We start from the raw sequence: 24,758 nt of genomic DNA, 5'->3' as shown, positions 1-24,758 counted from the left end.
TTTTGCAATTAAACTGTAAAAATTACAGCTTTACATCATATCCTGTAAAAACCAAAACTCATCTGAGACAAGTAACTTAGTAAAGTTTTAAGAGAAGTTGGGTATTGGTTTTAAATGTTAGTAATATAGAGTTCTATAGAGAGATAAAGAAAAATACAATATTTTGGATGATAATTCATGTTTGGGAGTCTAAAGCATCATCCTAAAAATAATAGAAATAAAAACCACATAATTCACTTAGCCCATGCATGCCTACTGCAGAATTTCATGTACAGGGCAGAAACTGATGCACAGGAAGTTCCACCTAAATATGACGAAGAACTTCTTTATTGTGCAAGTGACTAGAACAGATTGCCCAGAGAGGTTGTGGAATCTCCCTCACCAGAGATATTCAAGAAGTGTCTGCACACAATCCTGTGCCATGCGCTCCAGGACGGCCCTGCTTGAGCAGGGAGGCTGGACTAGATGACCCCCTGTGATCCCCTCCAATCCGACCCATCCTGTGATCCTGTGAATTTCTGTAACTGCTTCTGGAGAATTTTTTGCTAAATGTTGGGCTTATTACAGCAAAAATATTACTATGAGCACAAAGGTGTATTTCCACAGATGTCATCACAGCAGATCCTGCTTGGCAGCACTACCAAAACTAAAGAGAGTCCAGGGAATGGGACAAGGATGGGAAGAAAATGTGACAATAAGAAGCGGCGTGTGGTGATCCGTTTACCCACTGCTTTTCTGATCCCGTATTTCCCCTCCGCTTTCCCCTGCCCCTAGCCCTGGCCACTCCCTTGGGATCTCCCTATTGGTTCCTGTACCCCAACCCCGCCCATGTACCACCCCTGAGCCCCTGAGAAAATCCACCTGCGCCGGGATCACGACGTTTCTTTGCCTCTGGGGACCGCTGGGATGTGATGCTATGTTAAAGGTCCTCTGAAGCCCTCATGGAGGGACCCTTCTCGCCTGCTTTGCTGTTCACTGTGTTGCTGAGCTGACAGCTGGCTGGAGCAAGAGTGCGGGGCCATCCGGAAAGGACTACGGGAGGACAGAATGGCTGCCCTGCCCTAAGCAGCCCTGCTGTGCTCTCTGGGAAAGCTGCAGCTTGTTAAACCAAACTTAGCACTGCAACAGGGGTGAAGACGGAGAAAGAGAATCCCTGGAGGAGACCTGGAGACCTGAGCACTGCTACTTCTTCTGGAACTACCATAAGATGAAGAACGGGACAGCCACCAGCAGCTGGTGGCTGGTGGACACAACCAACCCTCTCACCTGATGTGGGCAGCCAGGCAGGCCAAAGTTCTTTTGCTGCCCTTAGGGCAGTCTACTACATTAGGCAGACTTTTTTGGCTTACAGCTGGTTTTGTGTGGTGGGAACATGGGTGCTGGCAGCATGCCTTCTTCCAGGGTGCTGGGTGTCCAGGACTCAGAAGCAACAGTGATGGCTCATAGTGAAGCAGAGACAATAATCACCTGAAATGTCAGGAAGCTTTTTCACTGTGCCCACAATGTACAAGATCTTGTGTGAAATGTTAGTTAGTCCAATTGTTCCATCTAAAGCTGGGAATGTGGGGTTTTTTTCAAAGACATTGTGCTCAATTAGTTCTCCCACTGTTAAGCAAGAACCAAGGGTGTTCAGCACCTCTGGAAGTGAAGTCAATTCTATGTAGATGACTAACCTGAAGCACCTGAGAAAAGGAGGGCTTAGAAGTAGCTTTCTCATTCACGCATAGACAATGCAATCTATGATTGTTGTGTACCACAGAGAGGGGCTGAGATTTTTCTTGACTTTATTTGTCCCTCTGAAGGCAGAATAACTGGTGTAAGCTTTTTTGTCTAAACATTATCCATAGTTTTGTATTAGGCAGTCAAGACAGGACAGAGACTCATCCCACATCAAAATAGATAAACAAGATAAGTGAGAACATTTACCTTCTGGAAGCATTTTTCTCTCTCCACTGACTCCAGCAGGAGGTTAGACAGTTTACAGTAATGTCTGACATTTAAATAGCTATCAATAGCTGAGAGGAGGTCTGCATAAACAGTGTGTACCTGCATGCTCACATCTATTACAGCTGCAGTTCAAATGACAAAGGTAATACAATAAATCCAGATTTTCTGGATGTGTAACAGTATTCCTTCTATTACCAAATGCATGCCTGTAGCAGTAAAAGATACACTAACCAGCAGTAAAATATGCTTAGCTGGTGTGCGCTGCTCAGTCTATGGCACATGCAGTGACAGGCACATCACATGCCAGCATCTAACTTTGCTTTCTTCCCACTTTGACAGTAACAGTGCTGCCTTCTGACATGTCTTCCTCATCACTGACAGGTTTGCCACATACATCAAAGGCTTAAGCTTCTCTTTTTATTTTGAAAAGCTTCTGTTCAGCTTTGCTCTCTCACAGATGGAGTACTGAAACAATCATTAAAATAAATACTATCAATATTCAATCTGTCACAAGAAGTAAATGACATGTATGGGTGAATGTAAGCTATTCAGTGATGCAGGATCAGTTCTTCAGCTGCTCCCTTCTCCCAGTGCATTGGAGGTGCACTGTGTAGATGTGAGCATGGACATTAAGACTTTTAAAGCAGACAGGGCCAACTCCAATGTAGTACTGAAGCTCTCTGTTATTTTTAGCCTCCTCCTTTTGCTTTTCAAATCTATTGGAAATGGACAGATGCTGCACTGCATTGGCAATTCACTGAATTCAAGATATACAAAATCATACCTGTACTGGCACCTTCTTTTCTGTCAATTTTCCCTATGACATTTCCCTATGTTTTGTTCCTTAGTCTTCCCTTTGGCATTTTAGTAGCTTTATCAGAGCAGTGTAAAAGTTGTCAGTGATTTAACAGATAATGAAAATACAGTGAACAGAGGCATGTTTGGATAACAAGCATATATCTAACATCACTTTAAATTATTCTGAACCACTGTGTCCATAATCAACTTAAAGTCATTAACTAAAAAACATTTCTGCATTTGCCATTTCTTTCCCAGTCTCTAAGCAAAACAAGTCAAGATTCTCATGTTTTAAGTTCATTTAATCTGCATAGATGAAACATTTTTCAAGAGGGATAAGTAAATCTGAAGTAAATTTGATATGGACACTTCGTGTTTCAGGATTACTTTTGCTGATGCACTCCATTGCAAGCATGTTGGCATTAATTTTTTTTTTTTTTTTTCCAGGATCTGAGAGGATTCAGATGGTTTATATGAGAATTCAGGCATTAGTAATGACTGTGTGATCATGGTTTTGGAAAACTAAGAATATATTTCCTGGCTACATTTGCAGATTTATGTTTCTTAAGAAAAGCAAGAATGAAGTAATTTTGATCTCTGATGGATGAAACCCATTGGAATGGAAACTAACATCCATGAAGAAGAACAGGGCTCACCTTATCTTACACCTGCCAAGTGTGTGGGGACTACAAAGGAAGCAAAGTATGAAGAATACCAAAGCAAAATAGAAAATCAGGCAAGCCCATATGAATTTCAGAATGTGTTACTGGAACCTGAGCCGAGCTTGCTGTCTCTGTCATCCTTATTGGACCACAATGAGACATCCTTACAACTTGGCATGGCTGCAGGGTGTACCAGTGCCACCAACCAGCCTGAGACAAAGCACCTTTGTGAAGAATTATCCTGTTCTACAAGGCACACGCCAAAGGAAGATCCTTTAAACCTTCCCATGCACACAGAGTGGCCAGTCCTTACAGGAAAAAATTCAGACAAGAAACCAGCAGCAAATCATGAGATCAGAGTCATAAAACACAAATCAAGTGCTATCATATTTTCTGATTTTGAATTTTTATCACATGAAGCTGACACTAAGCTCCATATTTGTGAGGCAGGAGAAGCAGATGATTTTTGTCCTGAAGAGGAAGAAGCAGATAACAGAGGTGATGATGATACATTTACAGAACTGCCGCTGTATGAGGCATTTTTCAAAGGTCTTCAGAGAAGGAATGTTTCTCAAAGAAAGCAAGCTAAACATGAACTTACTAAATATCAGCACATCTGTCATTTAGAAGACTGCAATAGTCATTCTGAAAAGCCATTGAAGGACCATGACAAGGAAGAAAAACACATGGAGCTGGAGGTAATACAAGCTACTCTTTAGTTTCAAGTGTGTTTTAAATAAGTGGTGTCATTCAAGGTTGATTACAGGAGAAAAAGGAGTTGTGTAAATTGTTATAGGGTGATAATGAATTACAAAATTAAGAACCTAAACCTATAGTAAAAGTATTCTAGATTTTTTCACTAGACAAATCTTACTTCAGATTGACCACACTTCTATTAGCCTGAACTTTAAACTTTGGGTTTTTGTTTTACTTTTTTTTTTTTAATAATGGGAACATTGGCTCCATTTCCTACATTCCTACAAGATCATGTATCGTGCCATATACAGCATACAGTCTGAGGACTGTTCCAAACAGATAGAACTCACATTTAGTCTTGGAGCAGAAAATATTTCTTCATGCTGAAAAATGGGCTTTTAGTGTGGTGACACTGTAGCACTGAGCCACTTAACCCACAGCACTGTTTCCACTTAATAACTGTTTTCTGTACTATTATTTCATTAAAACAATGTGGAGAACAAGTTAAAAACTGGTATATAATATTTTTTTTGGTTGGGTTTTTCTGGGTTTTTTTGTATCTGTACTGTTATACATCATGATGCTCTATAGACCAGAGGCCAAAATGAAAACAGAAGATTCAGGACAAAATTAAAAACCCTGTGTAAAAAAAAATCATCCAGCTATATATAACCTTTCCAGAAAAAAAAAAAAAAAAGGTAGAGTAAATTAACTTTGTTTATTGGAACTGGAGGAACAGAAGCCTCCCAGTTGAATTGTCACTAGTCTGGAGAATAAGCATGGTTTCCCCCCTGCCCCCAGCTGGTGACAAACCAAATGACTGAAGCTAAACGTGTTTATGATTGGAGAAGTCCAGTTCTAGTACAAAAATATGAAGTGACTCCAAATAGCGGGCAAAAACAAACCCTTAGAATTCCAGTGTTCCTGACCTTGCAGAACAAATTGATCTTAACCTGCAGGTCAGGCATACCTTTCCTTCCTCTCTCTTCTCCTTCCTCCAGCTTTTAAAAGAAGTTATTTTCCATGTAAATCTGCTCTGTGCCTTGAAAACCAGGCTGTAGTTCTAGTCTTTTACCCAGTGTGTTTCATTTTACTCTGCCTGCAGGTTTCCTTTTACTTCTATATATAGAACACAGAGCTGCTTCATTGATTTCTGATTAAATGAAAGGAAGTAGAATTTGGACTATAATGTCTGTATTTACGTCAAAACTATGGTGTACAATACTTAATTGCTTCTCTCCTTTAGTCCTAATCTACCTCCAGTTTGGGGTGACTAATTCTGCCCTCCCTATCTGAGTGGGAGTTTTGTGCTGTATTTCATACATATTCCAACTTTATTGCAGAAACCCATAAGCACACGAAGAAATAAGCCAGATTTCTAGAAACTTTTCTCAGCAGATAATATTAGAAGACCAAGGCCCAAAGATTGTTCCCAAACAGTGCGGCTTTTGATGCAACTGACCCTGAGAGATTCTCATGACACGTGGTTTACTAAGTAATTGCATTGTTATTCTAACCTAAGCCAAGTCTTAACTTCCTCATTTACTCAGAAACGTTCACATTAATGAAAATAGTATATCTCAAAATGGATGCACAATACCCTTTGAATTCTCTTTACTGAAGGTCATTCCCATAGATAAAAGGGAGAGGCCAGGAGATGTTGTCATTTAGTTTACTTTATGTCTATGCTATAAAATAAGCTCAAGGATGCAGCTTGTAGTGCAAAATAATGGATTATAAATTGCCAGACAAGCATGTGAAATTACCTAGTAAATCCCAGTAAATGTGTCAAAACATTTCAAAAACTGGAAGCAATGATGTAGTACTGGTTTTGATTCTTTTCTATGTAAATAAGTATGTGTCATTCTAGGAAAGCCTCCAAGAATTAAAAAAAAAAACTTAAAAAAATTAAGATTATCTTGTCTCTCAAATTTTAGCAGCAGTCATGCATTACTATTCAGACTAAAAACTCCCCCCATGACTCTGGTTGAAGCAAATGTATGTCATTGTCAAGTTACTTATTTCTATTGTTTAGAAATGGTGTTGGGAAGAAATGTCTTTCTAGTGGAAAGAAATTAAATAAATAAAGACAGCATGGGGTAAAAATCCCGACAAGAGCAACTGTTACTGCTAAACCTTAAACTTAAAAATCATATAATAAACAGATTACTTCAGCCATACACATAGAGACTATCACACACAACACCCTGCACCAGATCCTGGCTAATCCTTGCTACTGGAGTTCACAGTGAGTTGTGTTTAACATCTACCCCGCAGGGGCATTCCTAGCCAGATGTACTTGTTACTGACTGCAAACCTCCTATTTTAGGTCTAGAAAGGAGGAAAGGCTGTCACATTCTCCAAGATGGAAGTGCTGTCCCTTGCAGGCAGTCACCACAAGCAGAGTCAGTGTCCCAATCTCCTTTTAAATAACTGTTACATGCATTTAGGTGGCAACTATTGAACTTCTTGTTTCATTCTAATTAACAAGCAGACACAAATCTTCAAGTGCACTGAACAGTAAACAAGTAGAGGGAAAATGGAAAAAATTCACCTTGTGTATGCTGCCAACTCTATGTCAAGTGGAAGAAACTGCTGAAAACAATTCATATAATGGTGCCCTTTAAGAAAACCTTTCTTTTTTTTCCAAAGGCATACAGCTTCTGCCTCTTCTGAGTGGTACAAGATAAATGATACTTCTGTTCAACTTACGAATTCAGCATGGTCCCCGAGTTTCCACCCTTAGAGCAGTTCCACATATATTTCCTGTGCCTTCTCATAAAATCTAAATTTGGCAATCTGTTTTTCTTTGTCAGGAGTCTGCAATCAGCAGTACATTTAATGCCCAAACACAGTTCTGCCCAAATACTTAGGCTAATGGTTGGACTAAATGTTCTTAAAGGTTCTTTCCAACCTAAATAATTCTATGATTATTTGGTTAATTCTGTCCAGAGATTCTTTTACAGATCTGAAGTGGCACCTTCAGCCATTTTTCCTTGTTTAACTTCAAGTCTTCATATCAAACTTGATACAGTGTTTGTGCATGCAGCCATCTCTGTGTGCAGGGGCAATAAATTATTGAGAATAGCTTCTGAAACATAACATTTTTCCAGACTGTCATTTCTTCAAACCATACTGAGCAGGACACAGCTGATGACCATATTGAGCCAGGAACTACTATTCAACTTTCCATCTGTAAGCTTATCCTATCTTTACATAGTCTGAAAACAGTATGTGTTACTTTCAGGAGTAGCATTTCAGGCAAGCAAAAAATTGAAGATATTTGACAGATATTAGACAATAAGAAAGTATTATGAAATCATACCCTTGACAGTGTGAATTGTCATGGATCTTCCCTCACCTCGGGAATTGTATAGAAATCCTGCTGATATTGTTGGCTGCTGCAAAGAGACAAGCAGAGTCCTACCAGCATGGCAGCAAACTGAAAATCCTTCTGGGGCAATTTCAAATAGTTTCTTTGAGAAGCCCATATTAGCAACTGGAACAGCCAAAACGGTTTCTGTTGCTGTTGGCATTACTTCGGGCACCTAACTGAGTTGTCACAACTTCCTCTGTTGTTTCTCTCTCCCTTGAGAGACAAGGGGATAAGTCAGCAAGGCCATGTGCTGGAAAGGAAGGTGTAGAGTAGCCATTAGGACGTGCTAGGTACTCCAGCAGCCTCTCTGCAGCCTCTCTGTCTGCACACATATTTACATCATGCCTCTTTCAACACATTTAGGAAGATCTACACCAAACCTGCTTGTTTGTTTAAAGGACCATAATGATGGACTAATATTTGCATTGAATGTTAACCTTGTTCAGCAGGGTCAAACAAAGAGTGAGATGCCACTCCCCAGGAGAGACAAGATGACCGAAACAGATAATTTGCTAATTAAGGTAGTGTTCACAATGAATATCTTTGTCAGGATTTGGCCTTCAGACTTAAGTTCAAAGACTTTTGGAGGAGGCTGCACAGATATGGGAGTGGCCAGTACAATGTCACAGACAGCTTCTGTGTTCAGCTCTGTATTGTGTTAGCAGGGGAGCTGGGCCATCACCTTTCACCATCAGTAAATCTTCAAGTAAAACTGTAGTGTTCTAAAGCAGGTTTGTGAAAGCTCCATTGCTTTTGACATTTAAAGTTAAGGCAACTGAACTCTGGAAATTATTTCAGAAAACAGTCATTTACTAGCAAAAAACCTGGATGATCAGTTTCTCTTTCGTTGATTATTCACTTACTTTCACTAATTTCCTTGTTCCATCCTTGTACTACAGTTAGGTAAATTTTATCCTCATTACACAATCACTGCCAAATGAAAAGTTCGATAATCATTGTATCAGATTAAATCACAAGATTTAGGCTGGAATAATTTGCAGAAATGCAATATGGAAGTTTCCATAGCATCTGTCCCTCATTTTGTCTGCTTGATGCAGCCTAGGATGCAGTTGGCTTTCTGGGCTGTGAGGGCACATTGCTGGCTCATGTCCTGCTTTTCATCCATGAGAACCCCCGAGTTCTTCTCTGCAGGGCTGCTCTCAATGAGTTCCTCTCCCAGTCTGTGCTCATGTCTGGGATTGCCCTGATGCAGGTGCAGCCCCTTGCACCTGGACTTGTTGAACCTCATGAGGTTCTTGTGGGCTCACTTCTGAGGTTTCTCCATGTCCCCACAGATGGCATCCCGTCCTTCTGGTGTGTCAACTGCACTACTCAGCTTTGTGTCATCCGAAAACTCGCTGAGGGTGCACTCGATCTCTCTGTCAATGTCAATGATGAAGATATTGAAGAGCACAGGTCCCAGGACAGAGCCCTGAGGGAGACCACTTGTCAGTGGCCTCCACCTGGACACAGAGCCATTGACCAGAATTCTCTGGCTGTGTCCATCCAGCCAATTCCTTATCGACCAAATAGTCCAGCCCTTCAAATCCATTTGCCTCCACTTTGGAGATAAGGATGTCATGGGGGACTGTGTCAAAGGCCATACAGAAATCTAGGTAGATGACATCGGTCAGTCTTCTCTTGTCAGTTGCTGCAGTCCCAAATAGAGGAGATAAATACCATAAAATTTATTCAAAAGCCATAGTCCTTAAGGTCAATTATCATTCCTTAAAATATATGTATACTTCTGTGTGACTCGTAAACATTTTAATCAAGTAATCATACTATTTTTTCCTATGAGAAAGGAATCAGAAAGTTTTAAGTCTTTGACAATGAATTAATTTGACCTGGCAGTGTGCTCAGGTGGCCAAGAAGGCCAGTGGCATCCTGGCCTGTACCAGCACTAGTGTGGCCAGCAGGACCAGGGCAGTGACTGTCCCCCTGTCCTCGGCACTGGTAAGGCCACACCTTGAATCCTGTGTGCAGTTCTGGGCCCCTCACTACAAGGACATTGAGGGGCTGGAGCATGCCTAGAGAAGGGCAACGGAGCTGGGGAAGGGTCTGGAGCACAAGTCTGATGAGGTGCAATTAATGGAGCTGGGGTTGTTTAGTCTGGAGAAAAGGAAGCTCAGGGGAGACTTCATTACTCTCTACAACTGCCTGAAAGGAGGATGTAGCCAGGTGGGGGTGAGTCTCTTTTGACATGTCTCAAGTGAAAGGACAAGAGGAAATGACCCTAAGTTGTGCCAGGAGAGGTTCAGATTAGATATTATTAAAAAAAAATTCACCTAAAGAATGGTTAGGCATTGGAATAAGATGCCCAAGGAGGTAGTGGAGTCACCATCTCTGGAAGCATACAAGAGACATCTGGATGTGGCACTTGGGGATATGGTTTAGGGGTGATTATGGTGGTGCTGGGTTGCTGGTTGGACTAGATGATCTTGAAGGTATCTTCCAACCTTGATGACTCTGTGATCTCGTGAATTTTCCTTATTCAGATTATGCTGAGTTCATTCAATTGAAATTATCAAAACAGAGCAGCAGTCTGTGATGAGGTACGAGACCTGCCAAAGTAAGCTTCTTAGCCTTATACTTGGATGGCTTACACTCTGCTAGGTCCTTGTGCCTCTTGTATTCCTGCTCAGTGCCTTGCTTAGTCACTCTGAAGCACTTTTATGAGAGGTACTTTTCTGTTTTCATTAATGAGGCAGTGGGACTTAGGTGGAATTTAAGCTATCTGAAAATTGCCCCACAATAGTTCCTTCTTCTCTAATTCAGTTGTACAAGAGCAAAAGCTAGAAAGGAACATATTAGAGTGAAGTGCAAATTCCTACTCTCATTCCTCCCATACTTTGGAAGTTTGTACTTTATTTTACCCTATGAAACTGAGACTCCAAAGCTAGAGGAGGAGAATGGTTGCAAACTTGTGATGACTTCTTCGTGAGGAATAATACCGTTATTATTATCTCCATTTAGTCATTTTCTGCAGACATGGGAAGTCTACCCAGGTAGGAGAGCTGAGCACTGAAATAATATCCAGGGAGAACAGGCTATGAAGTCAAGGGGAGGAAAATGGGAAATTGCTTGTCTAAGAAAGGAGTGATGCACTGAGCTTTATACATTCTAATTTCCTTTGTGTGTCTGTAAGATTTGCACTCTCTGTATTTCAATGACACATTCTCTAGAGCTGATAGAAAAGGACATGGTAAGTAGAACTTTGTAAAGTTTTTAGCGTTTATGCTTGTTTTCTGCCTGCTTGGAAAAGGGATTGGAGAACTGCTGATTACTTTGGCAATGATGCATTATTATCAGTCAATAAATAATCACAATCAGCTCTTTATTATTAAGAGTCAGATAAATGCTGGCTTAGGGACTTTGATTATTAAGTTAAAAGAAAGAATTTTTTATTAGCTTCACAAATTTGAAGGACTAGTGGTGAATACAGCATTTTGAATTGAGTACTTTTTTCTCCCACCTCATTATTCCCATTACAATATGGCATTTGTTGTGTCCTGCTTGTTGTGGACATTAGCTACACAACTGTTTCTACTGAGAAATTATAGGAATTTTGGAAGTAACACTAAAGGTATAACAAGAATAGTAATTTAAGGATTTGCTTAAAGATCATACTGAAAAAATTTGGTATATTGAAATCATGTAGGAAAACATGCAGATACTATCAAAATTACTGCCTTTTGTCTCTTCAGCATACTTGCATGCTGCTTGCATGTTTTAATTAACATGCATCACTCATTGTCAATTAATATAGAATTAAAAAATAAAAAGGTATATGGCCCTAGAAAGGATACACTTCTTGCCATTAGCAGGTACACCTATTTTAAATCACAAGATCATCTTCAGCAGGCATCAGGGGCTGCTAGGTTGAGGCTGGAGAAAGCATGCACTCTGGGTTTTGTGGAATATATCCTACAAACTATTTTGAGTAGTCCCTTTCAGTCTGGGCTCTTTCCTCCCAGGGAAAAGTTGTAATATGAGGGGACGTAACCTGTCCTTTATCAAAAGCAAAGCTAATGAACAAATCTCCATGTGAGGGGGTGACTAACACTCAAAAACTTCAGAGGGCTGTATTGGAGTTGGTATTTCTGCAGTTTGAAGAATGCCATCACTCTAAAAACACGTAGTATATGGCATGTATTACTGACATAGTGAGATTCTGAGAAAATTAAAATTCCAGGATAAAGTAATGAAGAAAATTGGATAATTAGTCGAAAGGAGAACTGATCTTGACTTTCAAACTCCTTTAGAAAATTTACAAAGTACTTGGTGTTGAATTAGGTTATATACATATTTTATATATATCATATATATATATATTATAGAAGGTGAGATTACTGAGTTATCTTGAACAGTGTGAAACCTTTGGGCTGTTCAGGTTAATGTGTAGAACTTTATAGCTGTCCTACTGAAAAGATACCGCACTGCCAACGAATTTTGTTGCACAGCCTCATCATGGCCCCATGTGCACACATTAAAACACCCCAAAACCAGCATTTTGGGAACTCCTGCTTTAGCGTGTTCAAGAGCATTAGTGCATTGTTTATTGTTTATATTTATTGTTATTGTTTTTATTTATCTGTAGAATATTATCTGGAATATTCAGAAGATTATATAGTTAACACAATAGATGTATTATACTAAAGGGGAGAATATTCATTACATGTAACTTGAGTTATGGCTTTTTCAAATATTGACTACTTGATTTGTTGTGTATTTGAATATTTTAGAATCATAAGGTCACCTCAGGAAAGACCAATATTATTATTGCTCTTGCCAGAAAACATAACAAAAGATTATGTGTTTATGGTTGCACTGAGTCCATAAAATAGAAGAGGTATATCAAGATTCTTCTTTAAAAGTACCTGAAAATATCTGGAACCTGTGCAATGTGAGCCCATTCAAGTGTTTCATGTATCTCTATAGAAGGAGAGAAAAAGTCAACAGAAAATATGCCCTAAGTGAAGGCTGTGATGAACAACATTCCTCTGTCAGAGCATGGGAACAGGCACCTGTGAGAATTACAGACTGAGTTTTAGGTGCAGGAGACTAGAAGAAACATGAAGGAATCTGTTAATCTGTTTATCATTGAAATTAAGATAGTTCTTAAACGAACAAATGGAGACACTGGATAAATTGTGGGATGGGCAGTAAGCAGAACCTGTGAGATCAGAAACTTGCACAAAAGATGAGGGGAACAGGTTGGGTTGCATTTTAAAGCTCGTTTGGCTGCCAAGCAAGGATTTGTAATGTTTTTCAAGTCAGCCAATAGAACTGCAGTACAGCAGAGAAAAAAACCCAAACAAAACAGAAAGAAACAGAACATTACTCAATCAAAAACCTTGCAAACTTTATTCTGTAATATGTAAACGTTCTCAAGATGGAGTAAGAAAAATGAGTTGCAAATTTCTTCACACACAAAAGTCCCACTGAAAGATTGTGGCACTTCCTACAAGGCATTTAGGTGCTTTTGAAACTCCTTCCTAGGTAACACATGCCCAGTTAATGAAAATAAGACTCTAGGGATACAGCTAGGAGCCCTCTGTCCTTCTTTGTATGAAACTTGAATAAAATAATATTAGCTTGGTATCGTAACAGATGTATTTCTTTGGTAGTGCCATGAGACCCTAACTGACGTGACCTGACATGCTCAGGGATCTATGACCATTTTGGTACTGCCACATGACAAGCTACCATACAATCAGAAATCTGTGTGAACACTGAGATATGTGACTGAAACCAATTTGGAGGAACATAAAAAATGTGTTTTAAATGTCATGAACTTCATAGAGAGTTTAGGATGATGGATCTGAGATTTCATTTTATAACATTCTTGTGTGGTTGCTTTCTGTAGGAAAGTGTCATCAGCCTCAAGCCTTTCCTTAACAATCTCTCCAAGTATGGAGTATTTCAAATTGTAATAAAAATGGAAACAGATTGTTCTTTCTATCCAAGCTTTTGTTCAAATTGATGCTCTTGTAAAACTCTTGCCTAGTTTTGAATTATCTCAGAGCTAAGACTTTTGCAGTGCAGAGAAGGGAAATCTCCTCTGAATTAGCTTGGAGTTCTCCTGAAATAAATCAGACAGGACATTGAAGTCAATGTCTGCATTTGAAATATTTTTTCTTCCACAAATTAACTTCAGCAAAATCTCACCAGTCTTTTTCTATTGTACTACTGGGCTTTCTTTATGTGTGCTTTCTATGGATTCTGAAATTCTTTGCCATTTAGACTATCAATCCAATGTTTCAAAGATCAGGTCTAGAAGAGATCATGTTTTAGTGTCAAAGATTTAACAGCTCATTTTTAATATATGTGCAGAGGAACTTTGTTTGGCTTTAACCTAATCTTTGTGGCAAAGTAATTAGTGATATCATAGATAAACTACTGTAAGGTTTGCAGCTACCATTTGTTGTTTCTATTCAACCAGTAAAATGGTGACATTTCAGTATTTACCTAATAATGACTTTTCACTATGGCAAAAGCCTTGGCAGTTAGTCTGGGGTCTGATTTACTTAAATAAAAATGTAAAAAAAGCTGCTAAACCTGTCAAGGAACAACAGAATATAACACTGCAACTTGTATGCATTTTATTCTTTATGATGTACATCACATATCAAGATCAAGAGAAAAGTACACAAAGCCAGTAACTAGAAGAAAGAATAAACAGACTGCCTATTATTAACATGCCAAGATAGGTGCCTAAACTGAGAGAAAGTGGAATACCAAGTATTTCTGCAACTAAGGATCTGGACTCCAAGAGTTCACCTCAAGCTGTGCTTTTATCTGCTGTGTTAAAGAGTTTACCACGGTATTACAAATAAATGGTGATATATGGAAAATGATTATGTTTGTGAGATAAAAGATGATTAAACTAAAAAAGATTACCCCTGGAAGACAGAAACATTCCAAAGACCCTAGGGGTTTTTTTAAATAAAAGTTGCAATACTATGATGCATTTCTAATGCAAGGGGCTATCAAGATACCCTTGTGTTTTGTGTAGTACAGATCACGTGCTATTTTGAGTTGTCCAAGCCTTGTCTTGGGGGACACATAATGCCACGGAGGTTAAGAAAAAAAACCCAAAAATTTAAAAGAGAAAAATGGTATTAAAAAGCCTTAGTGGGAAACCCCCAATATTCCAAGCAAGCAGAGATGAACTCATGTCTTTCTGAAATAAAGGCAAAGGAAAATTATACAAGTTCAGAAAATGCTTTTGAAACCAAACTTTTCAGACATGACAAAGCCTGCATTTTGCATGCGAATAACAGACAGCAAACTTAAAAACTGCCACTTCTCCAAGTAAAAACAAACAAAAAATAACAGCAAACTCTAGTAAGAATTGCTATAAATTGGAATGTATACATTCACAGTTTAAATGCTCTCAGATCTCCTGTGTGCAGTGTTTCCAGCTTTATACAAAGTTCTTAAGAAGATGAGTTTAAGTTGCATTAAACAGAATGAAGATATCTAAGCTAAAAAAAAAAAAAAAAAAGATGACTCGACCTTCTTGATGGGTGCTTTTTTTCTTATTTGTAATTTGTGTTCAAATGATTGCAAATACTAAGGAGTGCTCACACAAGCAGCTTGGAACACACTGCATTTAATTCTAATGCAAATTAAAATGAATCCATAAGAGTAGCAGGTATGAGGTTGAAAACTGTACAAATTTGAGAAGGAAAATTTGGTTTATGCATCCAATTTAAAATTGGCAGTATATATCAAAAAACCCCAACCTCCTAGGTATAACATTACGAATAAAAGCATTCCATTTTGCAAAGGAAGTAATTCTTTTTAAATTTGGGGTTACTCTAGTTCAGAAAAAAACTCCCCAAAGATTCAAAATTCTCCATGACAGTGAATAATTCCTTACCCTGGGTGTGATATGTCAGGAGCCTCCAGCAGCTTGCTAGGTGGGCTACTAAGGAGCTTGGATAGCCTAACTGGCAGGTAAAGGTATTTTCCCCAGAGGAAAGTTGTCAGAATTAAGCTGTCTTTGAAAAGTAAATCAAGCTTGATGCATTGACAAATACCAATTATATGAAAAAATATCACTTATAATGTAAGATATGAAATTGCTATCACTTTGGCATTTTAAATTTTAAATTCAAATGTACGTTGGGTGGGTTGCAACTAGGCTGGTTTCTACACTGTCTAAGCAGGGTTTTTCCAGCAGGGCTAAACTGTACATTGATCAGTTTATGCACATTTTCCCTCTAAGAGCTGTCTAGCCCAATTCCTTTTGTTACTGTTTTGGGTTTTGGTTTGTTTTGTTGGTTTTCTTTACAGGTAGCAATATCATACTGGGACTATACAGAGGTGAGCAGGATTGGAGAGCAATTGGGAGAACTTGTCACTTTTTTAAGTTCCTCAAGTGTTGCATTCAGGCAAAGTGCTAAAATACAAACTATGATCCTTCCAACCTTCCTGGTGTGTTTAGATATACCCGAAACATACATAAAACTTTCTTCTCAAGGATATCTAGTGATCTTCCTGAACCTGCAAATCTTGCAATTCTACATTATACCTCATTTTGCTAGCAAGATTTTGCTTATTAGTGCTACTGTTAAGTCTTCTGCATTGCAAAATGCACTTGTTTGAACTACGTAACTGGAGAAACTAGCTGAAATCCTTGAATTAGCCTAGGAATTGTTTGTTTTCAGTTATTTGTAGAGTTACACCAATAGACCTTTTTATGTGGATTTTTGTGGTTGATGGGGTTTTTCTAAAATATGCCATATCACAGGGAACTGAAATATGTATGAATAGAATTATCAATGCTGGAAATCGTCCCACAGCAGGGGTTTTTTTTCACTCTTTCTTAAAATTCTCCTAGTAATTCCAAACAACGTTTTCCTGTTCTTCTCAATAACCATTACTTTTATAAATAAAGCTTACCAAATACCTTAACAAGGATAAACAGAATTTTTGAATGCTTTCAGTTAAGGTAGTTCACAAAGAGCCAGGCAAATGAAAATAAAACTAAAGTACTCCAAAATACAAGCTATGTTAGAACTGGGAGTCAATAATGGTCAGGCTAAATCTCTGCTTGATAAGTGAAACCCTGGGACAAGCTCATGCTTTCAGCTTCACCTGCCTCAGAACTTCTTCAGTGCATTTGTATTTTGAAGATTTTGCAAAACTCCTGTATATTATAAAAGTAGTTGCTACAGGTCACTGTTCTCCCTCAACCCTTCTTATTCCAGCAGCAGACATCCGAAGCAAGGGAGAGAGAACATGACTGAACCTTAAGGTTCTGGTAACAGTAGTTTTTGCTATTTAGTGACCATCATATTCTTACAGCAAGATAAGATTTTTTGGAGCTCTAGGCCTCATTTTCCAACCTATGTGTTATACAAAAACACTTACACGGCACAAGCAATATGTTTACAAGCTCTGGGAACACAGAGCCATTCTTTTCCTTCAGGAACGATGCCTAAGGCCGCTTTATCAAAGCAACTTTTCTTCAAAAATTGAGATCAAACTGATTTATTTAACAGAAGGTGTTTTAGGGTTTTAACTCAGTATCTTCTTTCCAAGCTAAAAAGGACATGCTAAAATATATAATCACTATTTTGTTTCTGTTTGTGACTAAAAAAGCCACAAAAGAGTCTTCATAAAGTAAGATGTCCAGGGGAAGCAAAATATTATGTGGTCAGTATTATGCATATATGCAGTCACTATATGCAGTCAGTATTATGTAGTAATAATACAACATTTACTTCACAGTTCCTTTTTTTTTTTTTTTTTTATTCTAGCAAGACAGGGCTTCAGGCCTTTACAAATACCATTAATAATTACAAATACCATGACTAGTTAAAGTTTTGAAAGTTGTTTTGATCACTCACATGGTACTTATGTCTGTTTCTAATCTCTGAAAGAAAAAATGTAGTTCAAATTCTGAACACTATAGGAATGTAACTAGCATTAATAATTAAAAATATAAGACTACACACTACATAAATTAATAAGGGATTAAGGATTCTATGAATGCACAGACAAATGCATTAAGTGATGATCTTAATTCAGCATTTAAATTCTGCCCAATTCCTTCAGCTTCTTAGTTTCTATATTTGTCATGGCTTTTCTTGTCATTTAGAGAAAAAAGAAAAAGTATAAACTACAGCAGGTTATTATAGTAGCACACCTGATGCTGGGGCTTTTAGCATAGGCAGGTAGCAGAAACAGTTTACCAAACAAAAGATAGCAAAAAAAACCCAAACAGAAAAACAGAGAGGTGACTTGCAAGACATGTCCCTGATACAGCCAATGGCTTGTTCAAAATTTTATGTGTAACACTCCTTGCTTCTCCAGGATGAAAGTTTTTGCTCATTTTACTAGGCAGGGAGGAGTGAAATCTAATCTCTATAGTTTAGGCTATTAATTCTCTGGCACTAAGATATTTAAGTCTCTATGGTTCCTGATCATCCATGGGGCCTGGTGGAATATGCCTGCAGCTCTTATAATTTTCTTCCAGAGAAACAGGGAATGTAGTAGGAAGACCAGGAGGAGTGGAAGTGGGGATGGTGCACAGCACATCTTGCCTTAACACGGAGTTAAGACATCAGCAGAATGTTATCTGGGTGTTAGGGAATGTATCCAGTTTCCACGCTATAGAGAAAGCAGGCTGTCAAATGAAGCACATATATTTCTTACACAGTTGAGGAAAAGACACTGATTCCTTCCTCATTCCCAATGACTGGGCTTTTTCCAAAAAAGATTTTCAAAAACATACTCATCTGCTGCAATTTTGCCACAAAAAATAATTTTCCTTTATGTGGCTGTTTTCAATCCACTATTCTTCCCCCTGCCTAACATTCAGAAAGGGACTAACTAAATCCCTGTCTTGATCCTTGGCCACTAGAGACAGGCATCTAATGAATTCACTGCACTCCCTGAGTGCTCTGCAAGGAGCAACCTCGCAGGGATGACACCTAAGCGGAAGCTGTTGGGAAACTCCTTTGCTGCTTATGAAAAAAATAAAAGAGCATGCGGGATGAGTGACACAAATCCTATAAAATCAGCAAATAAGCTCTGAACAACCTTTGTAATGTATTTTTCTTCAGTTTCTCGATCAGAGACCAACTGCCCTCCATGAGGGAAGAAAAGTCATTTATAAAATCAAGCATCTCAGGATAGGAAGTGGAAATTTATTGTCCTACTGTTTCTACAGACTTCACCTAATCACCCCATGATGATTATCTCAGAAAACTAATTAATCGTTCTAAAATGCTTTTCAGATTTAAGATTACCACCCTGACATTCTGCAGAATTAATGCCTCCAGCCTCACCCCTTTCAGCAGCTCTTGCTTCCCAAACTATTCCACACCTCTCACTGCTTTCCATCATACTCCAGTCCTTTCCTGTTCTTGCATTATTTCCAGTTTCTACTTCCCACTATTTTCCCAACACTGCCTATGTCTTCTTTACTTCCCTTCCCCCAGAATGTCCCCAGGCCCCCTCCATGACTCCAGCAAGGGATGATCAATATGTGCTTTAGCTAGTGGTACCTTTTCACTGCCTGGCCAATTAGCACACATAAATTCATCAGCAGCTACTCAGAAATTATACCGGCTGTTATCCTTGGTTTTATAGCGGGCCATCACTTTTGTCTCTTGACAGTCACAATTTTGATTAAACTAGGGTCTCTCTGATATTCCTTCCCGTCTTTTAAACTGGCTTGAAGGTATCTGAACTTTTCAAAAGTTGTGGGAGAGACGTAACAGCAGCTGAGCAACACAAAGCCAGAACACTATGGTTTTGTTCTCTTAAAACACCAAGGAAAAAAAGAAAAAAGAAAATATGAAAGAATTATTTAAAAGTATAATTACTATATCTATAAGTACCCTTAAAATATAATGGAGAAAAGTTGGAAAAAATGTACATTTAGCAGTTAATTAAAGCTATAAATTCCTGTAATGAACAGTGAGGAAAGGTCTATTACAAAAAGTAAATCAAACTAGAAAACTAGACTATCCAGAAGGAAAACACAAGAGAACTAATTTTTAAAAGGTATTTAAAAATACTTTGATTGATGTAGTCCAAAATGTTTCAGTTTTATCTATTACAGAGGAATAGAAGTTGGGAGTTACATTTATTCTCATTTGTATTGACCCAGACAACAAAGAACCACAATCAAAATTAGGTTTCCCCAGCACCAAGAGCTGTTTGCTGTAACATGATCCAAATTCATGCTTCAAAGCCTTGATTCTCTGCTCTACCAGCTGCTCCTGAGTGTCATGATGTCAACATTAGTAGGCTGATCCTCCACATCTGGATCTGACGCTTTGCCAGCGTTCACTCTGTAATGAAAGGAACTGCAATTACAGCCTGACTTTGACTTGAAGCATCCAGGATTTCTATTCTTCCTCCCTACCCACATCCTTCCATTTCATGCCCAAAATGTAATGGACTTTGAAGAAAAAAAAGCCCCTTTTCCATCACCAAGAAAGATAAAAGACAAGATTGTCCAAATCTGCCAACTCAGACTCATTTCTATATGTCAAATGAAATAAGCAAATCTTTAGTGTTTTCAGAAATGCTTAATTTTAGACATTCATCTCTTGAGCTGTTCTGAAGTCTAGAAGTTTGGAGAATTTTCTCTCTTGCCTGGAAGTCTCCTTTCGCGTTCAAGTATCAGAGTTGAATTCAGGCTGTCTCACAACTAACAAAAGTCATCAACTGACCCAAGGCAAACTGTGATACAATCAAATGGTTCAAACACAAATAATTTCAGAATTATGTGCTTCTGACAGCCAGGGCTGCCTAGCCTTGAGAATTTGGGCACATTTTGCACTGATAACTGTCTCAGATTATCTATGCAGTTCCTATTATTCATGAAACTATTGAAATCTAGGCAATCTATTCATACCTCAGATTTGACACAATTATATTCCTGAAGTCAAACAGAATCAGTCTCAACTGAGCACATTTTACTCTGACATCTGTCAGCTACGACAGAGGGGCAGATTTCCCATGCAGAAAATTACAGATTTAATTTTCAGAAATGTGTGTAGCTATTTAGAGGTGCAGTTAGCCAGTTTTAAGTGCAATGCTTTTATGGTAGCAACTGTAGCCTTGAACATAAAAGAAGGAACTTTTGCTCAGTGTATGCAATTGCAGAAATATTTCTGAAAATATCTCCAGTGAGGGACACCCCACAAGCCCTCTGGGCAATCTGTTCCAGTGCTGGGTGACCTGCACAGTAAAGAAGTCCTCCCTCATGTTCAGGTGGAACTTCCTGTGCATCGGTTTCTGCCCCTTGCCTCTTGTTCTATTGCTTGACAGCACGGAGGAGAGCCTGGTCCGTCCTCTGACACCTCCTTTCAGATACTCATAGACATTGATTAGGTCCCCTCTCAGTTGTCTCTTCTCGAGGCTGGACAGGCCCAGCTCCCTCAGCCTTTCCTTGTAAGAGAGATGCTCCAGTCCCTTGATACATTTTGCAATCCTCCGCTGAAGAGAGATGCTCCAGTTCCTTGCAGCCCTCCGCTGAGCCCGCTCCAGGTGGTCTGTGTCTCTCTTGCACTGAGGAGCCCAGAAATGAAAGATCTGCTTGTCTTTAGATTGTTTTTAAGCCTTGTGTATCTCTGCTTAGCTGTGCAGCCAAAGCAGCAGCAGCCTCCGCACGCCCAACCAAGGCATGAGGCAGGTCCTTCTAGCTGAAGTGCTCTGACATACGGAGAACCTGAGGCAGGGCGCTATGGAAAAGTCACTTACTGGAAGGGCAAAGCCAGACCCGGCTGGGAGACTTTCCACACCACGGGGGAGGCTCTCGGGGCAAGCCTGAGGCAGGGCCAGCTCGGAGGCCCCTCAGGGCCCGGGCATCCCGGCGTTCCATCGTTCCCGTCCCTGGGGCCGCTGCGGCCCTGAAGGTAACGGGGCGGGCCGATCGCTCCCACGGGCAGGCGGGCGGCGGCTCCGGGGCTCAGCCTCGCCCCCTGCAGGAGCCGCTCGCCGCTGGCAGCGGCTTTTCTCCTCACAGAGCCCATGCGGGCGGCGCTTCCCGGTGCGGGGGTTGATGGCGAAGCACGGTCGGATGCCAGCGCGGCGCCGGGAGCGAGGCACGGCCGTGTCCCGGAGCGCTGCCCCGGCAGCTCCCGCCGCCCCTGCCCGGCGTGGGCGCGCTCCCTTCCCTGCCCGCTAGAGCGCCCCCTCGGCCGCCGCGGCGCCGCCCGCCAGGTGGCGCTGCCACCCCGCGAGCCGGCGGCGGCCACCGCCCCCGCCCCCCCGCCCCGGCTCCGCCCCGCCCGGCGGCGTCACAGCGGCGCGAGCGGAAAGGGAAGGGGGGGGCGCTGCGCGCGCACCTCGGGGCGCTGGCCCGGGCACGAGCCCCGCCCCTCCCATCCCCCCCCCCAGCCGCGCGAGAGCCCCTGGAGAGGGCGGGGTCGCGCCGGGGACCGTTGGCGCCGCCATTGTTGGCGGGGAGGGCGGGAAGCCGCGGCCGCCCCTCAGCGCCTCCGCCGCGCCTTCCGCTCCTGCCCCTCCGCTCCTGCCCCTCCGCTCCTGCCCCGCCACCCGCCCTGGCCCCGCTCCCCCGCTCGGCCTCAGGGCCCGGCTCCGGGGCCGCAGCGGCGGCGGGAGAGGCGCGTGTGCCCCAAACCTGCCCCGAGCCCGCCCTGCCGCGCCCCCTCGGCCCCGCTCGGCGGTACGTGCTGGCCCCCGCCCTGCCCCGGGGCCCGGAGTGCTGTGGCCTTGAGCACGAGCGTGTGGAAACGATTCGTGGGGTTGTTTTCGGGGGAGTTTCTTGGTTTTCGGTTTTAGGTTTTTTTTGTGAAATAATGCTTCCCCCAGAGAAGGATCGGGAAAAGCAACACTTTTGTTTTGGGGGTTTCTTGGTTTTGCTTTTGTTTGTCTGTTTGTTTGGTTTTGGAGTTTTGTAAAGTACGCTACTCAGATTATTTGGAGGGATCTGAGAAAACCTGGTGGCCTGCAGGTCCTAATGCTCACTAATTCATTTTTAGTTGGAGAAACCTTTTCTTTGTTCTTTCTCCTCTGACTTTTGGAGGAAGAAGCCTTTGTGCGGCCTTTCGTGGGATGGTGCTACTGCCTCGAGTCCCAGCGAGGTTCCCTGCTGCTGCAAGAGCTGCTGTTGCAAAATTCGGTTTCTTTGCAAATCTTACATGACATTTTTAGTGCGCATGCCATAGAACAATTAAAGCATATGTCAGCTGTCATTTGGTGTGAAGATACCATGATGTTTGTAAATTTGCAGGTGCATGTTATTTTGGGACAACCACAAGAATTTTTGTGGAACTACATGGATATAATAAAATTATAGGATGGTTTGGATTGGAAGGGACCTTAATGATCATTTGGTTCCAACACTGCTGCTGTGGGCAGGGATACTGTACACTAGACCAGGTTGCTCAGAGCTCCGTCTGATCTGGCCTTGAACACTTCCAGGGATGGAGCATCCACAACTTCTCTGGGCAACTTGTTCCAGTGTCTCACCACCCTCACAGTAATATGGGGAAACTTGGATGAATTTCTTGTACCCCTTACACATCAGCTATTACTTGTCATAATTTTTTTTGTTATTTAACAGATAAGTGTAAGTTTTAATGAATTTAAGTAATCTGAGATAATACTGGAATGTTTTAGCAACTGTAGTTGCATTTCTTTAAGAAAAACATAATCTTTGCATTATACAAGTTTTTGAAATAATGTTAGCAATATGAGCTACATGATTTTTGTTAATTTTGTTGTTCTAGAAATTTCAACAGTTTTTTTTAAATGGATTTTTAAAATGCATTCAAACGTCCTTAAATACTTACAGCAAGTGCATAGATGGCATCTGAATAGTTTTTGAATAATACTGAAGCCCAGTGGTTAAACCTGGATACTTGGGTGTCAAACTTCCAGTGGAGATCTGGGAATCATGCCTAATTACTTTTCTGGGCCCAGGATTAATGCTCTCTCTTCATTGTTAGCTTGATGAAAATTGGTTCAGGATATAATTTAGAAGGTTTACATTATTTCAATTATCATATATTCTCTTGTCCTCTCATAAATTCATGTTCCATCCATTGTCCCATCACCACCTATCCTTAGCTGCTAAAAATAGCATCCCTTCTGCCAAGCTTTCTCATCTTTGTCCTTAAGTACCCTTGAATTCCAGAAGGTGCCTTTTGCTCTTTATTTGTTTCATTAATTTCAGATTTCTGTATCCAAGTGGCTTACGAGCATTAATACATCTTCTCATTAGTGCATTGTAAGAACTTGGGCAGTGAACAATGTCAGATTTGACAAAACTCCATGAATTCTTGTGAATTTTAGAAAGACCATCCTTTTAATCCTCCTCAATGGGTTTGAGGTTTTTGTTTGGTAGCTTGTCATAAATATGATGATAGTATTGCTGTGATTTTACTGGTTTTGTATTATCAACAGTGCTTTTATGAGTTATGTTTTTGTGTGTAATGTATATACCAAAGAAGCAGCTTACTTTGAAAATAGCTGAAGTTCCAAAGTACTTGGAGACGTTCTGCAGTACCAGTTTTCTTGGAAATTCTTTCACTGTAGATAAGAATTTTTAAAATTCCAGTAACTGAAAACAGGAATGTGGGTATTTTAAGATAAAAAAGTGTTAAGGTTATAGTTACCTACACAAGTTTTTTTAAATAAAAGTATGCTGGCACTTGGTGTCTCTTTCTTTACAATTAGAAATTTGCCAGATATTGTGAGATCTCTGTCTTTACCATCTTAATCTTTAGAATCTGCTCCAGAGTCCTTCAAGGAAACACTGACACTGGTATTTTTAGAAGAAATGACTCAGCTTGTGTGTTGGATTGCCAGGCAGCCCTGGTGCCAGCAGAGGGATTGATTCCCAGCTCTCGGTGCCTTTGAGTGCCCACACACTGAGCATCAACTTGTGTCCAAGTGAGCTCTGACAGTTGTGACTGATCACCGTGGCTGCCAGTGTGCGAAGGCAGCAGACAAAGCCTTGCTTAATTCAACTGCTGTATTAAACAATTTGTATTGCTTTACCAATAAAAACCAGACAAAACCCCAGTCAACAGTGGAATAAATCACCTGTGCTGTTTCACAGCTGGAGCCTGGCAGGGGAGGGGAGGAGGGCACCCATGTTGGCTCCTGTTGCTCCAGGGGAAGTAGTGCTGGCCCTGCTCCAAATGGGGACACGCCACACAGGTCACTTCATTCTGGGTCCAGCAGCAAAAGTAAGGCACGAGTGCTTCCTCTCATGAGGCTCCAGTGCTTCATGCTTTAGATAAGCTCATTGCTGGCTTTTCCCTAGCACTTTTGAA

The 24,758-nt window shown here is 40.7% G+C and overlaps 1 protein-coding gene and 2 long non-coding RNA genes across 8 annotated transcripts in view; 2 read left to right on the top strand and 1 right to left on the bottom strand.

Moving 5' to 3' along the window:
- STARD13 (StAR related lipid transfer domain containing 13) overlaps positions 1 to 24,758 on the top strand; it is a 329,767-nt gene that overhangs the window by 80,644 nt on the left and 224,365 nt on the right. For 5 of the 6 annotated variants that reach the window (XM_048295063.1, XM_048295060.1, XM_048295062.1 and 2 more), the window contains one exon: positions 3,193 to 4,105. In XM_048295063.1, coding sequence (XP_048151020.1) covers positions 3,350 to 4,105 — 756 coding nt within the window. In that variant the 5' untranslated portion in view covers positions 3,193 to 3,349. Of the gene's footprint in view, positions 1 to 3,192; positions 4,106 to 10,276; positions 10,488 to 24,758 lie in introns of those variants that run through there. The other variant, XM_048295065.1, reaches the window with a different exon arrangement.
- On the bottom strand, positions 14,062 to 21,643 carry LOC125321767. Its single transcript, XR_007201681.1, has 2 exons — positions 21,214 to 21,643; positions 14,062 to 19,796 (listed from the first exon to the last, which is right to left on the bottom strand). It is a non-coding gene; the product is annotated as an uncharacterized LOC125321767 (long non-coding RNA).
- Positions 22,011 to 24,509, top strand: LOC125321769. Its single transcript, XR_007201683.1, has 2 exons — positions 22,011 to 22,141; positions 24,207 to 24,509. It is a non-coding gene; the product is annotated as an uncharacterized LOC125321769 (long non-coding RNA).

This window comes from Corvus hawaiiensis, chromosome 2 (genome assembly GCF_020740725.1).
Source record: "Corvus hawaiiensis isolate bCorHaw1 chromosome 2, bCorHaw1.pri.cur, whole genome shotgun sequence".
NCBI lineage: Eukaryota > Metazoa > Chordata > Aves > Passeriformes > Corvidae > Corvus > Corvus hawaiiensis.
The sequence above is the reverse complement of the archived record's forward strand: the minus strand, read 5'-3'. Positions and strand labels throughout refer to the sequence as shown.